This window comes from Cheilinus undulatus, linkage group 4 (genome assembly GCF_018320785.1).
Source record: "Cheilinus undulatus linkage group 4, ASM1832078v1, whole genome shotgun sequence".
In the NCBI taxonomy this organism is placed as follows: domain Eukaryota; kingdom Metazoa; phylum Chordata; class Actinopteri; order Labriformes; family Labridae; genus Cheilinus; species Cheilinus undulatus.
Genome location: NC_054868.1, coordinates 36,308,691 through 36,323,152, shown reverse-complemented (window position 1 = coordinate 36,323,152; position 14,462 = coordinate 36,308,691). Strand labels below are relative to the sequence as shown.

At 39.7% G+C, this 14,462-nt stretch overlaps 1 protein-coding gene across 4 annotated transcripts in view; it reads right to left on the bottom strand.

Moving 5' to 3' along the window:
* Positions 1-14,462, bottom strand: part of npnta (nephronectin a) — a 100,434-nt gene that overhangs the window by 48,875 nt on the left and 37,097 nt on the right. For 2 of the 4 annotated variants that reach the window (XM_041784873.1, XM_041784874.1), the window contains 2 exons: positions 12,662-12,754; positions 3,006-3,101 (listed from right to left, as the gene is read on the bottom strand). In XM_041784873.1, coding sequence (XP_041640807.1) covers positions 3,006-3,101; positions 12,662-12,754 — 189 coding nt within the window. The remainder of the gene's footprint in view (positions 1-3,005; positions 3,102-12,661; positions 12,755-14,462) is intronic. The other 2 variants (XM_041784875.1, XM_041784876.1) reach the window with 1 other exon arrangement.

Here is a 14,462-nt window from a genome sequence, read left to right as displayed (position 1 = left end):
GAGGCACCTGCGTTTTTAAAACCTGCTAAAATTTCATTAAAAATAACAAAACAAAACAAAAAGAAGCCCTTTTTGGTCTTGACTGATAGACTGCTCCATCATTCTTTTTAACTAAGTCAGAATAATTTGTCCTGTCCTTGTCAATCAGGAGGCCGACATCTGCTCATTTTCTAATTTTCAGTCTAAATCCAAACTGGAACCTGCTTCCCTCTTTTACCAGATAATGTCACCACCCCTAAACACCACACACCTACACACAAGCCTCACACAAATCCACACATTTTAGTTTTTTAATTAGTGGTGTCAACCCTGTTTTCCTCGGTGGTTTTCACAGTAAACAACTGGCATTCTCATTACTGCAATTACACTAAAAAACCATAGCAACATTGTCCATTGTCAGCCTGTGGAAAAACAGGTCTCCACTCGCTCGTCTCACTGAAAAGAAAAACAGCTTAAAAATGTAAATGAGGGATTATTGAAATGGTCACATTCTCAGACAGGGGCAGCTCCGTGCACATGCCAGACGCAAGACGCAGCAAGGATCTTCTCTGTGTAGGAAAAACAACGGACAAGACAAAGAGAAGCAGGAGTGAAAGAGAGGAAAACACAGGGATAACAGACATGACCAACAACTGACAGCTCAACATGGCCCCAGGACTGCAGAAACCTGTGCAACAGCATAGGTACAGGACCCCTCCGGGTGGTTCACTGTACGGTAAATGAACTGCTAAGATATATCTAAAGTGATGCAAAGTGGAGTGATTTATTGGGTCAGCTCCACTGGGGTATGCTAGGCTACATTCCCAACACGCCTCCAACACTGACAGAGAGATTAACAGGGGGCTCTTTCATGGGGATAGGCTTGTCTCTAAAGAAGATAACACTCGCTCTGAGAACTTAAGGCCTTGTTGGAGCTGAGATGGAGGAGTCATGAGTGCTGAGTCCATGTCGATGATTGTTTTTAGGAGAAGGAGGAGCTGTCTCCCAAGTGCTCTTAAAACTAGAGAAGAAAATAAGCAAGAGGAGCAAAGAAATAATGCTGGCTTTTTGTGGAAAACAACGTAACATTTTTAACAGCAAATAGCTGGGATGTAACGATACACTCAGAGATATACTCAGCTGAGGAAACTGTGTGTTACGTTACTCGGTTTACTATACAGTTTTATCACAATGTTCAATGAGTATCAGGAAACTGGGTTCATGAAACAATGTTAAGATGATTTTAAATTATGTGATACAAATCATGTTACCAGATGAATGATATAGTTTTATAACAATTTTCTACCATATGATTTCAATCACAGTACTGGGTCTGAAATAGGATTTTGACTGATGCTTTATAATATAGTATGTCATGATAGGTTCATGATATGATCTCATGCTATTTTTATATTAAAATATGTACAAAGGGTGCATGATTGGTATGATATTGGTATGAGCAGGTATTGCTATTGGCAGTTATGAACATTTCTGCTGCTCTCAGAGTTGATTTTAGCTCCATTCTGAGTGAAAGGCTTTCAGTGTTGGAGTTTTTTGACGGTGTTAGTTAAACTCTTTAAAGAGTCAACTGATCTAAGCTCCGCCTACAGAAATGTCAAATCTGGGAGGTGTTTTCCCATCATGCTCTTGAGCAGAGTGTTTGGATGTGTTTTAGACATGTCTTTATGGGTTTAAGTGTGTTAAGATGTTGCCTTTCGAATAATCACCCCTGTTGGGATTCCTCTGCTCATGTTTTTGGTGTATCATTGTTGTTTTTGATGTTAGACACTTCTGCCATAAACCCCAGATCAGTGGAGGGCTGCAGTGATGGTTATCTTTCTGGAACTTTGTTCCATCTCCACACAGGATCTCTGGAGCATCAGGTTCCTGGTGACCACTCTAACCAAGGCCCTTCTGCTCTGATTGCTCAGTTTGGCCAGTTGACCAGCTCTCGGAAGAGTCCTGGTTGTGCCAAACTTCTTCCATTATGGAAGCCACCGTGCTTTTGGGAACATTCAGTGCAGCAGAACTTTTTTAAGCCTTTGCAAGATCTGTGCTTTGCAACAATCCCATCTCTGAGCTCAGCAGGCAGAGACAAGATTGGTTTTTGCTCTGATATGCACTGTCAGCTGTGAGGCCTTCTATTGAGAGGTGTGTGCATTTCCAAATCATGCCTAACCAACTTAATTGACCACAGGTAGACTCCAATCAAGGTGAAGAAACATTTCAGCAAGGATCCAGAGAAATGGAAGGAACTTAAGTTAAATTTCAAGTGTTGTTGGAAAGGTTCTGAATACTTGTAAATAATGTTAATGTGATATTTCAGTTTCAGTTTTTTTATTTTTCATACATTTGCAAACATTTCTAGAATTCTTTTTTTATATTGTCATGATGGGGTACTGAGTCTAGAGAAAAAGGAAAAATATTTTTAAAAGCTTTTTATAAAAGAAATTACCTAAATTTTTAAGTGTATGATTTTGAAATCTTTTGGTGTGTGAAGCTTTGTGTGTAGTAGCTGTTTTCCATGCTACATCATGTGGTTATGCTGTTTGTGTCATTCATGAGTCTCTTGCAATATTTGTACTGTTTTGTCTTTAAAATATCCTGCTCACCAGGAATCTAAACCCTGAAACATTTTCAGCCTCAGAATCCCCACCTTCTGCCATCATCTGTTAACAAGCAGATAGTGCTCCTGCAAGTGAAAATAATGTAGCACAAAATATTCTCATGTGAAATGGATTTAAACTGTTTGGATATGTTGGGATTTAAAATTATAAGGTATCGCTACATCCATAGTAAATAGTGAAAGGAAAAGAAGGCATATTTCGAGTGGCAAAACCTGTGACATGCTTGGCATTCATGCTGGAATTTCCACTGAAAAGCTGCTCTCAGGTGGTGTCTTTTAGCAGGAGGAAATAACTGAGGGTGACATTCACTCCCCCTCAGGCCGCACAGTGTAGCACCATGCATTTTGGGGAGGAAAGCAGCTGCTGTGGGGGGTAAAAAGTTTGATCAACAAATCTCACCCTCCATCACTACTCTGGCTGGCTGGTGGTCCACGGGGAGAAAGAGGGGAAGGTGATCGGCCCACACTGGTGGGGTTAAATAGTCCAGCTCTTCTTCTTTAGACAAAAAGGAAATGGGTTAGAGGGCATATGGGGAAGGGGGAGGATTGGGGGGGGGGGGGGGTCGATCGAAGATAAAGAAGTAACAGGTAGGCACGAGAAGGACATAAGATGACAGAGACAGGGAGAGAGAGACATACTGAGAATGAATAACACCAATGGATGGATTAAAACACCTCTGACCACACCACATTCCTGGAAAGCAAAGCAGAAAGGATTACATTTGTGGGAACTGGACACAAGCTGAGTATCTGAAGTGAAAAAAAAAAAAAGAAAAAATACAGGGTACTTGTAGAAACAGTGAAAGTGTTCTACTCCCAGCCCCTCCTGTCCTCTCTTCTCGTCTGCATTCCTTTTTTGTCGTGAAGGTGAAATGGGATCTGAGAGAATTACAGTACGTCACGGATTCAGAGGATCACTTCCCAATTTGTACCAGGAGCTTCAAAGGTAGACAGGAGTTACCATTTAAAGAGGCAAATCATTGCATGACTACAGACACTTCAGCCTCTAGAATTTCATCTCCTCCCCTCTCGGTCGATCCTCAGTCTACCCAGCAACCTCTCCTCTGGCAGTCAGCTAACAACACCTATTGTTAAGTGACGGGAAGATGATACAGCTACCTCTTACTGCTTTGCACGCTTCACATCATTCAAGTTTTTTCCTATTTAGAGATGCAGTAACTGAAACTGAGAAGTTATGCAAGTCTCTGCATTCTTGCCAGTTTTACCCAGTGAGAAATTTGTGCTGCAGGCTTCATCTGTTAATAAGCATAATGGATGAGTATTATCAAAGAATTTCAGGATTAATTCAATGACAGCATAAACAGAGCAAAACAATCTAATCCTGATCTTTGTCTCTATACAAATGGGATTAAGAATTCAAAGACATAAACACATCAGAACTATAATGGCTCTTCTGAACCATAATCCAAGCCAACTTTACCACGATTTAACTATAAAGACAAAAGAAAAAAACACAAAGAATTTCATGTGACCCCCAGTTAACAATAATGAATAAGACGTTTTTGCACAAACTTGTTCTCTCACCAAAGAGACCAAACAATGCAAAATAATCATTATGTGATAAAAAGTCTTCAAAATATTCACATATTTTGAAAAAATCTATGCACTTTTTATTTTGGCTGTTTTTCAGCCCTTATTAAAGCAGTTCCTGTCTGCAGTGACACAGAGGGCCACATCACAGGCTCTCTGTCTCTCTTTCTCTCTATTATGAGCTATTCAGGGCACCTCCTACAAGATCTAAACAAAAAGTCATGCCATTAGTTGTCACAGCCCACATGACAACCATTGTGGGACTACAATAAGGTGGCTTAGCTAAGCTAGCAGCAGAAACAATTGGAAATGGATCAAATATTTGATAAAAAGATGCTCAATTCGGAGTCACTGGTGTGGATTTAATCTTTAAAAGCCTCAGAAAATCATCCAAGTTCCAGGGTTGCTGGAAAGTTTGCAAAAACGTATGGTTCAAAAGTTATCTACCTTTACATAAACTTTGTTTCTTCTTGTTGTATAAAGCAATGTCGGTCACAGAGGTTTTAGTGTTTTTCTCGTAAGAAGGCAAATGGAGGAGCACAGATGGCTGAGTGGTTAGATCACTGCCTGTGTCACGGTTGGCCAAGGTTTGAGTCCAGCTTTTGGTTCCTGTCCCCTGTCTTCTCGTACCTATTTCTGACTCTATCCATTGTCCTATTTTTGGCAATACAGGCATAAAAAGCCCAAGAATACATTTCACTGTAAAAACAGCAAACAGGATGCCACAAGACTCAGTGTTTGGACCTTTTTTATTTACATCATTACAATTCCAATGTAAATTTTCATATTTATGCAGGTGACATTGTCTTCAATACAATCTACTTCTCTGTCACTTACAGGATGCTTTTGATGATGTATAGGACACTTGTCCTGAGTTGAAATTAATAATAAACCCTGATTTAAAATAGATAAAAACTTGCTTTTTAAACTTAAAAAAGCCACTTAACCTATGATAATTTGCTGTTTTTTAATCCTCATATTCAGTGGATCATTATGAAGTTACAGTCGTCTAGCCCTAACCATAACCTACTGCAACCCGTCAAGCTAGACGTGCATTAAGTTGGAACAGTAGCCAATGACTCAGTGTCTAACAAATGGGCAAGCCACCTTATCTTATGCCATTCTTGCAGGATAAACATTTAGTTATGGGTATGCAGATTAAATAAACACTCATCATATCCCAGTAGCCTATCACATCCTGACTTGTGGGAAAGAACAACATAAACATTCCACCAATCCCAGAAAGTCAAACACTATTTCGGAAGTTATAGTTACAGTGGAATTCACCTCACAAAATGGACAAACATGTTTTATAAGAGATAAGATAAAAACAGTCATGACCCAGAAGTCACCAGCAGCAGTCACAAAACCAGAACAACAGCTAACACACCTACCAACACTACGTTACAGGTCCCCTGCACAGCTAGGAGAGATGAGGCAGGCTACTAACCCTGCGTACCTGACTCACAAGGACAACATCACACAAGTTTAAAAGAAGAATTTCGTTTTTATGGTTTGAGTTACTTTGACTTCTGTCAATAGCTTGATAGAAGTTAGAGCAGGAGGGAATGAGTTACTTTACAACTCTCACCTCTCTGCGAAAGTTCACGTCAGACAATAGCCTTCCCAAATACTGGCCCCACTCACCTATAGCTTTAGTGGATGAAGGCCGGGTGGCCTCTGTTGACAGCGTGCCTTAGAAACCAAAAATCCAAAAGTTATCAGAGGATTAATAAAATAGTCTGATGATGTCACAATTAACTCATCTCTATAAAAAAGGTATTTTGGTTGTTGCGATTCAACCTTTTAGTGATGTTCAATATGCTGTTGAATGCTTATCTAAATTGCTTCAGAGTTTAACCTTGTATGGATTCAGTATGAGCAAATGAAATGTATTCAACTCCAAAACTAGAATCATGTGTCTCCAAATACTGCACATCTTTTGCAGCATAATTCAAATATTAGCAGAGAAATAAAAGTAACACCTAAAACCAAAAGTATGTTTGTGTCAATCCCTTTTTGCTCAAGGTAAATACAAAGGAACCACAAATCTCATAATTATTACTGATCTAGTCTTGACCATTATCTGGTCTGGTAATGAGATCTGACCAATGCTTGCAAATCTCCCTTTCTGTGCTGAATAAATGTGTCCTACCATTCTCCTTGGTTTTTCATTGACTCTGCAACAGAGGACATCACTGCAAGAAAACACCTGGAATAAGGACAAGCTGCTATGGTGTTTTATCTTTTAATGCACTGCCTCTACTTGTTTAACCTTGGTAGCAGTGCACTTGTTTCACTCGACTGCTAAAATTTGAGCCTATATTTTGTTATCATGCGTCAATGCTCAAGGGTAAATTAGAAGATGACTGGTTTTTTAAATGTAATATCTGCCAGTTACCCTCTTCCTGCAGAGGTCAGCTAAGGCCTTATACCCATTTAAATACCTTGTTATAAAATAGAAAGAAGATACGGCAAAGAAAATGTGGTGTAATTAGAAGATAATCGAAGAAAAACACAAAGTATGATGACAAGGATGTAACACTTAAAGAGCTTTCAGTACTGTGTGGCTGTTCAGGGCCGACAGCCAGGAAGACAAACAGTGACAGAGAGGGATCTGTTTCTAAACCAACAACACTAAAAGTGCCTGTGTGCACCCCAGCTGTAGTAAATTCACTGATAAAGATGAAGGGAGTGAAAGAGAAAGGTCCAAGTAGGAGCTTCCACCCTAAAAACGACAACCGTATTGTGAGACAATAGTACTTAATGTGCTATTAATTATGGAGCTGGCTGACAGACGATAGGGGAAAAGAAGAAAGAAGCACCTGGAGGGTTTGCAGCTGTATCGCTCTTCAAGTCTGAGACATTGTTCCTCCAGCAGACTCTTTTAATAGTGTCTAAACAGCAGGTCAACTACTTCTAATTAAATCCACCTGCTCTGAATAATCATCTTATTAAAATGATTGGATCAGCAGGGGAGAGTGCTGCCAAACAGATTATCCCTATTATGAGTTTATTTGTGCAGCGTCTTCATCTCTTCTCACCATGCTGGATGACACGTACAATTCTCCTCAGCAGCAAAAGGTGGAGCAACTTCAAAAGATGCTCAGGATTCTTCAAGTAATGGTTATTATTCTTGACAGCCAAGTGCCTTGTGATTTAATGAACATTATCAGGTACATTAAGGAGACAGCCCATTTAGATGTTTAGATTTCTCTGAAGTAAAAGCGATTAAAGTGAAATATCCACTGATGAGGAATTATTTGGCAGATATAAAAGAGATGACACTAAAAAGCATGCCACACAGTCCTTGAAGTATAAATCTCTTAAAGTTGCATCAGCTCATAAAGCTTGGGTGGAAGGAAATACGGCTCTGATTCTCTGACTGATGGAGTCAATATCTGCCATGCTTTTGTTTGGGGTAAACACTAAGGCTTCCTCTGTGGTTTGTTTTTGTGTTGCTGAGGTGTTTAACACTCCTGTTAATCACAGCGCCTCCAGGGTCGCACGGTCTGTCCACACCTCCCACTACAACAAAGGAATGTGTCTGTGTGAATGTTTGAGTGAGCCTAGCCCTCAACCCTCTGTGCAGGCATGGAGCCGGTTCCTTTAGACATCAAGAAGCAAAGAATCAAATCATTAATACAATTAAAATTTACACTAAGATTTTGATCCACCTGATCTAGATTTATATCAACAGGTTAAACATGAGGAAGGTCCAGAATTATACACAAATCTTCATTAAAATAAACAATTGTTTAGTTTTTCATGTTTAACATTTTAAATATTCTCAACAATAAATAAAGTTCCTCATTTATCTAGTCCTGTAAAAAGTGAGAGTGTGTACATATGCTTTAAAGTAAAAAAAAAAAAGTGTGGGAAAATGAGCCCATAAAAATATGATTTTGCTAACTTATTTTTCAAACATTTATGTCCATCTTTAGGCATTTTTATTTTAACATTTATATATTTTCAAGCATCCATCATTCCCAGGCAACCAGTTATTTGGTTTCAGTGATGAAGTTACTGCCAATACTACCGCAACATTATGCTCTACACTCTAATTAAGTGGGAACTATGAGTTTGCATCTATAAAGTTTATGCAGGATTGCATAACAGCAGATCATCCTCTACCTTCAGCCTGCCTGGTCCTCAATTTTGATCATTGCCGGTGCCCAAAACCTGCACTGGTGGAGGCTGTCTGGGTTTGAGACCCATCAGTGACCAATATTCCTTTTACTTCTTGTCAAAAAATTCTGCCGGTTTTGGTCACTAGACTAGGTGCTTTTGTCTCAGGATTTACAAAGCATTATGCTGTTATTAGCTTGTACATCTTCGCTGTGGCCATCAGGACAAATGTAGGGAAATCCTACTTTTAAAAGTCGACTCTAGCAAAGTCTCTGCATTAACTATAAATCTGTCCAATTTGTCCCATACACTACAGAAGTTATCAAAGAAAATCACCTTTTTGTGGTTTATGGCTCTATGCCTCCACTGAAGTCTTGAGGCACCCCTCAGGGAAGGCCTGCCCCACACTTTGAAGACTGTTGCCCTACACACTATGCTATCAGATGATATTCTAATCTAAATTCTTTTGTAGTCCGTTCGCTCTCAAATATACGTCGATTTGGATAAAAGTGTCTGCTAAATGGCACTGTAACATTGTTTCCAAAATGTAGTGTGGTTCAGTACAGTTTGATATGGTTTGGCAGAAAATCTTGATCTTTCTTTGCTAAGTCTGGCATGTTTACACATGTATTTTATAATTATGTTCATCAATGTGCTCTGTCCCTCTTAAATAAATGAATAAATAAAACTACTTCCCGTTAAGAGTCCCTGCAGGTAATTTGGTTTGGTTGAATTCAGTTAAGTGCTGTATCATATTTTACTGTGTCTTCAGGTCACTACTTGACCTTCTAACAGCTTTGAGGTCAGAAAATGAATCCTCTCAAATGATTCCTCTCCTCCAGTCGACTCCTGATGATGAATGAGGAGCCTCTGAGGGGGCAGGATATTAGAACGCTTCGAAACATCAGCCACCTGGCACATCAATAGTAAACCTCAAATCAATGTCTAACGGAGCCTGCATTTAAATGAGAAAATCCAATCTATGGCTTCTGCATAATTAGATGGGTTTCTATAGCATGTGCCAGCTAAAAACAGAACCCAAGGTTATCTCCATCTAAACAGGCTGAAAGGCCGAGTCTGCCACTCAAAGGAGACTGAAACGATAAGCTCCATCAAACATCTCAAGATTATTGGACAAACGGAGGGGTTCGATGGACACTTGAAAGTACAGTTTCATCTTGAAAGCTCTTGGAATCGTATTTGTCAGATAAGCCTGCAGTCTGAATGCCTGGCAGTGAAGTCCATTGTAGTTGGATATGGGATGCAGATCCTTTTTCCTCCGCGCTTTGTTGCAGATTAAGACAAAGCAGAGCCGTCTGGCTGGGCAGACAGGAGCCACCTATAGCCTCCAAATGCAGGATGAGTCATTTGGAACATTCCGGAAAGGATTTCAACACCCACACCCCCCCACCTCCTCCTCCACCCCAACCCTTGTTTTTAATTACACACTATCCTATTCCTGTCTGAGGGCGTGAATTCCACAAGTACTTTCAGGCTGCTTGGATGCATGTCAACTTTACGTCTAACTGGGAAGCTTTTCAACATGTTCAATCAATCTGCGATGAAAAAGCACAAAAACTAAAGCACACCCACACACAAATATACACACCCACACACGCTTTCAATAGCATCGGTAGCTCTCAATCAGGCCACGTTATCTCAGGTCAGTAATTGAGATGTTATCTACGCAGGAGTGGATGCACTCCTGAGATCATTCAACATGGCCTCACCACTCGTTTCCATTCCAGCTGAATCATCCCTCCCTCTCTCCTTCTCTCCTCCTCCTCTCCTTGTGATTAAAGCCGCTCACGTCTGAAAGCTTGACGGCAAACCGGCTTCCTCTCCTGGAGTAAATGGCAACTTTAATTCACTGGTGTAGTCCTGGAGATCTGGCCATAATAAACAATGATTACCCCTCAATCCCTCACTGCAGGGGCTTGTCAGTGGGTGTGTTTTCTGCTTCTAGGAATAGCAGTTGTTTCTATACTGGCTGTGCAATGAAAAAAAAACAAAACAAAACTCTACTTTCTTCACAAATACAGGATTGACAAGTGCGCCAGGCTGTGTTTAATCCAATGCTGTAACTTTTCAGCATTGATTAACATCATTTAGTTTAGGAAGAAATCACTCATGTTCAGTAGAGCATATTCTGTATAGAAGGCTGCCATCATGCAAGTTTTACAGCCATGCAGTTTCAGCAATGGCTTTTTAATTATTTGTAAGCCCTTGATCATAATGTTTGACACATGTGGATTAATTTGGTGTGATTCCTGTGTGTATTTTAATTTCAAGTGTGGTGTTTAGTTAGTTTTACACTTGTTTTAATTGCATTGACTTTTGCCCTATTCGCACAGGATTAGTATTACCTAGGGACCTTTTGGTCATAAGTAGAGGTGTAACGATTAATCGAAGTATATATCGATTGGTTAATTGATTATCCAATCAGATCGATGGAAGGCCAAAACATCGATCTAAATCAATGCTTCAAGCTATGCTTTTATTGGATTTGCCAGTGAAAAACAAGGAAATGGGCGTACCCATCTGCTTCGTAAGGTAAGTGATGCTATGCATGATCTTAAAAGAGATCCAGGTGCAACAGGAAGCACCACAGGGAACGGATGGCAGAGAGGAGTAAGAGGGCACAACTGACAGACCAAAAGAGAAAACGAGTGAGTTTTCCACCAGCCAAAGAAGTCAGGCTGTTTAGGAGATAAAAATCTGAAGAAACTACACTCAGATAAATTAAGTAGCTGGACAATGATTCCTCTAAATATCTGGTTTAAAGAATGTAAACAGCTACAGGAAGAGAGGGGTGCAAGATCGTTAAGATGGGTGGCATACGATGAGGATTTTAGACCTGCTCAGCTAGATTCTAGGTTTAAGCAGTGGACCTGGAAGGGCATTACATCATATTGCTTAACTTCAAGCAGTACAGGCCTGAAAAGTTTCTTGCAGGTATCTATAATTTGGAGAGGAGGGACTTTATAGATACTTACAACTTAGGAACCACTTTAACAGAAATATTAAATCTCATAACACTACTAATATGGGCCTCATCAATATTTTTACTGATGCATATAAGGGTAACAATCACAAGAAAGCTGTTTCAAAAATATATTCATGCCTACAGTTGTCGAAGAATCTGTCTACTGAGTATGTAAAAAACTAAATGGGAGAGAGAAGCAAACATATCACTGAGTGATGACGAGTGGTCAAACATTTGTAAGACCCAGTTTACCACCTCCAGGTTCTGATTTATGGAGAGAATTCTCTTGGAAGAATATAATAAGGTATGTTATTACTCCCAAAATAAGATATCTTCACAATTGCGGACCAGAATCTGGTCGCTGCAGGAGGCATTGTAGTAACCTGCTTGCTGATCACTTTCATATATTCTGGGACTGCCAAATTATTCAACCATATTGATCAGATGTAATAGAAACCATTAAATCAGTGCTAGGTCTTGAACTGGATGATAGTTTCAGAACTATATATTAAGGGAATTTACCCTACACGCTTAATTCCCAGGACAAATACCTAGACTTTGTTTCGATGAATTCAGTAGATATTGGTCCAAATGGATGACATTTCTGAACATAAATTTATTATAACAGATGATTGGTATGCATTGTCATCTGTATAACTACACATGTAATTTTAGTTTGTGCCTCTTGTCTTTTTGGTGACTAACTCAAATATAATGGTTCGTCTGCCTGTAAATGTTTAGTAAGGTCTTACTCTCGATACACACACATTTAGAAGATCTGATGGACTATTAATGTCATACCCGGACACTGGAAAAAGCAACCCTGACTTAACTTTTTTGAAAAATGAACTGTATTGTACTACCACTGATGGATGACCTGTTTGTTTTAATTGTTCTGTTTTGTTGTAAAGAACTAAAACTTCAATAAAAATATAGTATGAAAAAAAAAGAAGTCAGGCTGCAACAACAAGGTAGTGGGGCTGAAGGACCGGGAAGAACCACAGTGGCAAGACATGGAAGCAGAGGCTGAATACAACTCATACTATAAGATAGAAAAGGAATGTATCAACCCAGCTGTCCATTTGGTGAGTGTGTTTGTATGCTTCGTGTAACGTGTGTACTGAAGCTATGCAGTAGAAACAATCTGGGCTGTGAGTATGCCATCACTGGCTTGTTTCACATGCAGAAGGAGGGTTGTTAACACCTGAACATACATTTCAATGTGTTCTCTCTCTTAATTTTTTAATACCATGCTATAACACCATCAATTGTACCATGCAATGTGATTCTCTGTCTCTTTTTGTTGAATATTTCTTGTGAAGACAAATTAACAGTGCAACCCATATCTGCACAGTCAGCATTTCAAGGTGCTGCTTCAGTCGAGGGCTTACCTTGGTTGCAGGTCTTGCCGGTGAAGCCTGGGTGACACTTGCACTTGTTGGGTCCCACACAGTCTCCGTGCTTGCAGCCGGGCTGACACACAGCTATTCAGGGAGGATTCAAAGAGGAAGACACAGATCAGCACAGAGCCCTGAAAGACTACTTGTTCAAGATCAAGATGACAAAGCACTTAATCCTGCTGCTTCTTGACTTGGCTGTGAATTATCTGTTTACTCCCCGTACAGCAAAAAGACAGTGAGAGGTCTCGTTCATACAGGAAATAGGTTTCTCTTTCTCGTGTGACAGTGAATTTATCTTTTACTAATGATAACAGTGCAGCTTGCTAACCGCCAATGTGAAGTTTTATCTTCCTTGCTGACACTAAATAATTCCATTTTGTATCTGATAGATAAAAAAGTTTGACCTTTTCACAACTAGCAAAGTTTGATTTTCCAGTTTTGAATGCAGCACTGATATTTGCAGTGGCATGCAGCCAACCAGATGTACCTGTGGGAATAAACTTTCCCCTGAGACCGACGCTGAAACAGTTAGAGCACCTATTATCATTAGAGCTTGGGTAAAGCACTGCCCTGCAGATCGTACGCAGTGCATGGATGGTGATATTTTGGGTGCATTCAGAGACGCTGTGCACAGCCTCAGTGGCTCTCTGGGTTCTATCTCAGTGAGCTGGAGGCTTGCCCTGCTGCTTATCTGACTCCTCTCGCTGCAGCCTGCTGCTAAGCATGTCTGATACACTGGGCCTCAGCCAAGTGTTACTAATTTTCATTAAAAGCTTCATTAATTCTGTCATAATACAGTGCAATCAGAGGACTTAATTATCACTGTGGTGGAGGAGGCAGAACATACATGTGTGTTTGTGTGTGACAGAGATAAAGACAGACACAGATTGTGGGGAAGGTTTGGTTTTATCTGGAGAGATCGGATTGTGTTTGTAGCCAAGTGTGTGTAGTTTTACATATTGTCCCTAACATTCCCCTCGCTACATAACCTTAAACAAAAAAAATATTTTTGGTGTTTCATTTTTACTTTAAAAAGTTCTAAAATCAATGAATATTTCAGTCACTATTGGTGGAAAATTTTGAATTCTTTTTAAGTCAAACCATGCCAGGTATAAAACCTTAATAAATGTCAAAGGTTCAACTTTATCTAAGTTGTGGTGTAAGATCACTTTGCATTGCATTACAGATGAAGTATTGTCTATTCACTAGGGCTGTCTAATGCTTCAGATTTTGCTATTAATCCCAGAATTTAAGTAGTTAATCACAATTAATCTCCCCTTTTATCCCCTCACATTTTTAAATTCTACTATTTAGTATTTTAACATTTTATTTCCTTTTGGGTTTTCATACTGTCCTAAATTAGAGGGAAATTGACTCCCTGTTTGGATACAGACCTACATTTATTTTGAAAGACAGTAAGATACTAGGTAGATTGAAGATTAAAACACAAACTAAACCTAGGAAAAATGATTTTGTTATGGATTAAGAAGAAAATAAAGGAGCAGTAAAATAACATCGTATACCAGATGGTATGCCATCTAGGAAACCTCACATTCAAAGTGTTTGTGTTTGCATTCACAAATTCTTATAAGGTGGTTGGACAAATGTTCTGTCACATGCGTTACTGGCCAATCAGACCGATAAGGCATGCACAGCTCCAGTAGTAACCTGAGCTTGACAGGCAGGTTGTTGGTAGATATAACTCATGCTGGGCAAGTCGGGAGAAGTGCAAAAGCATCTTCTCTGCCAAGACAAGGTTGCGGTCCATGTCTTTGCTTTTGTTTTAATAAAG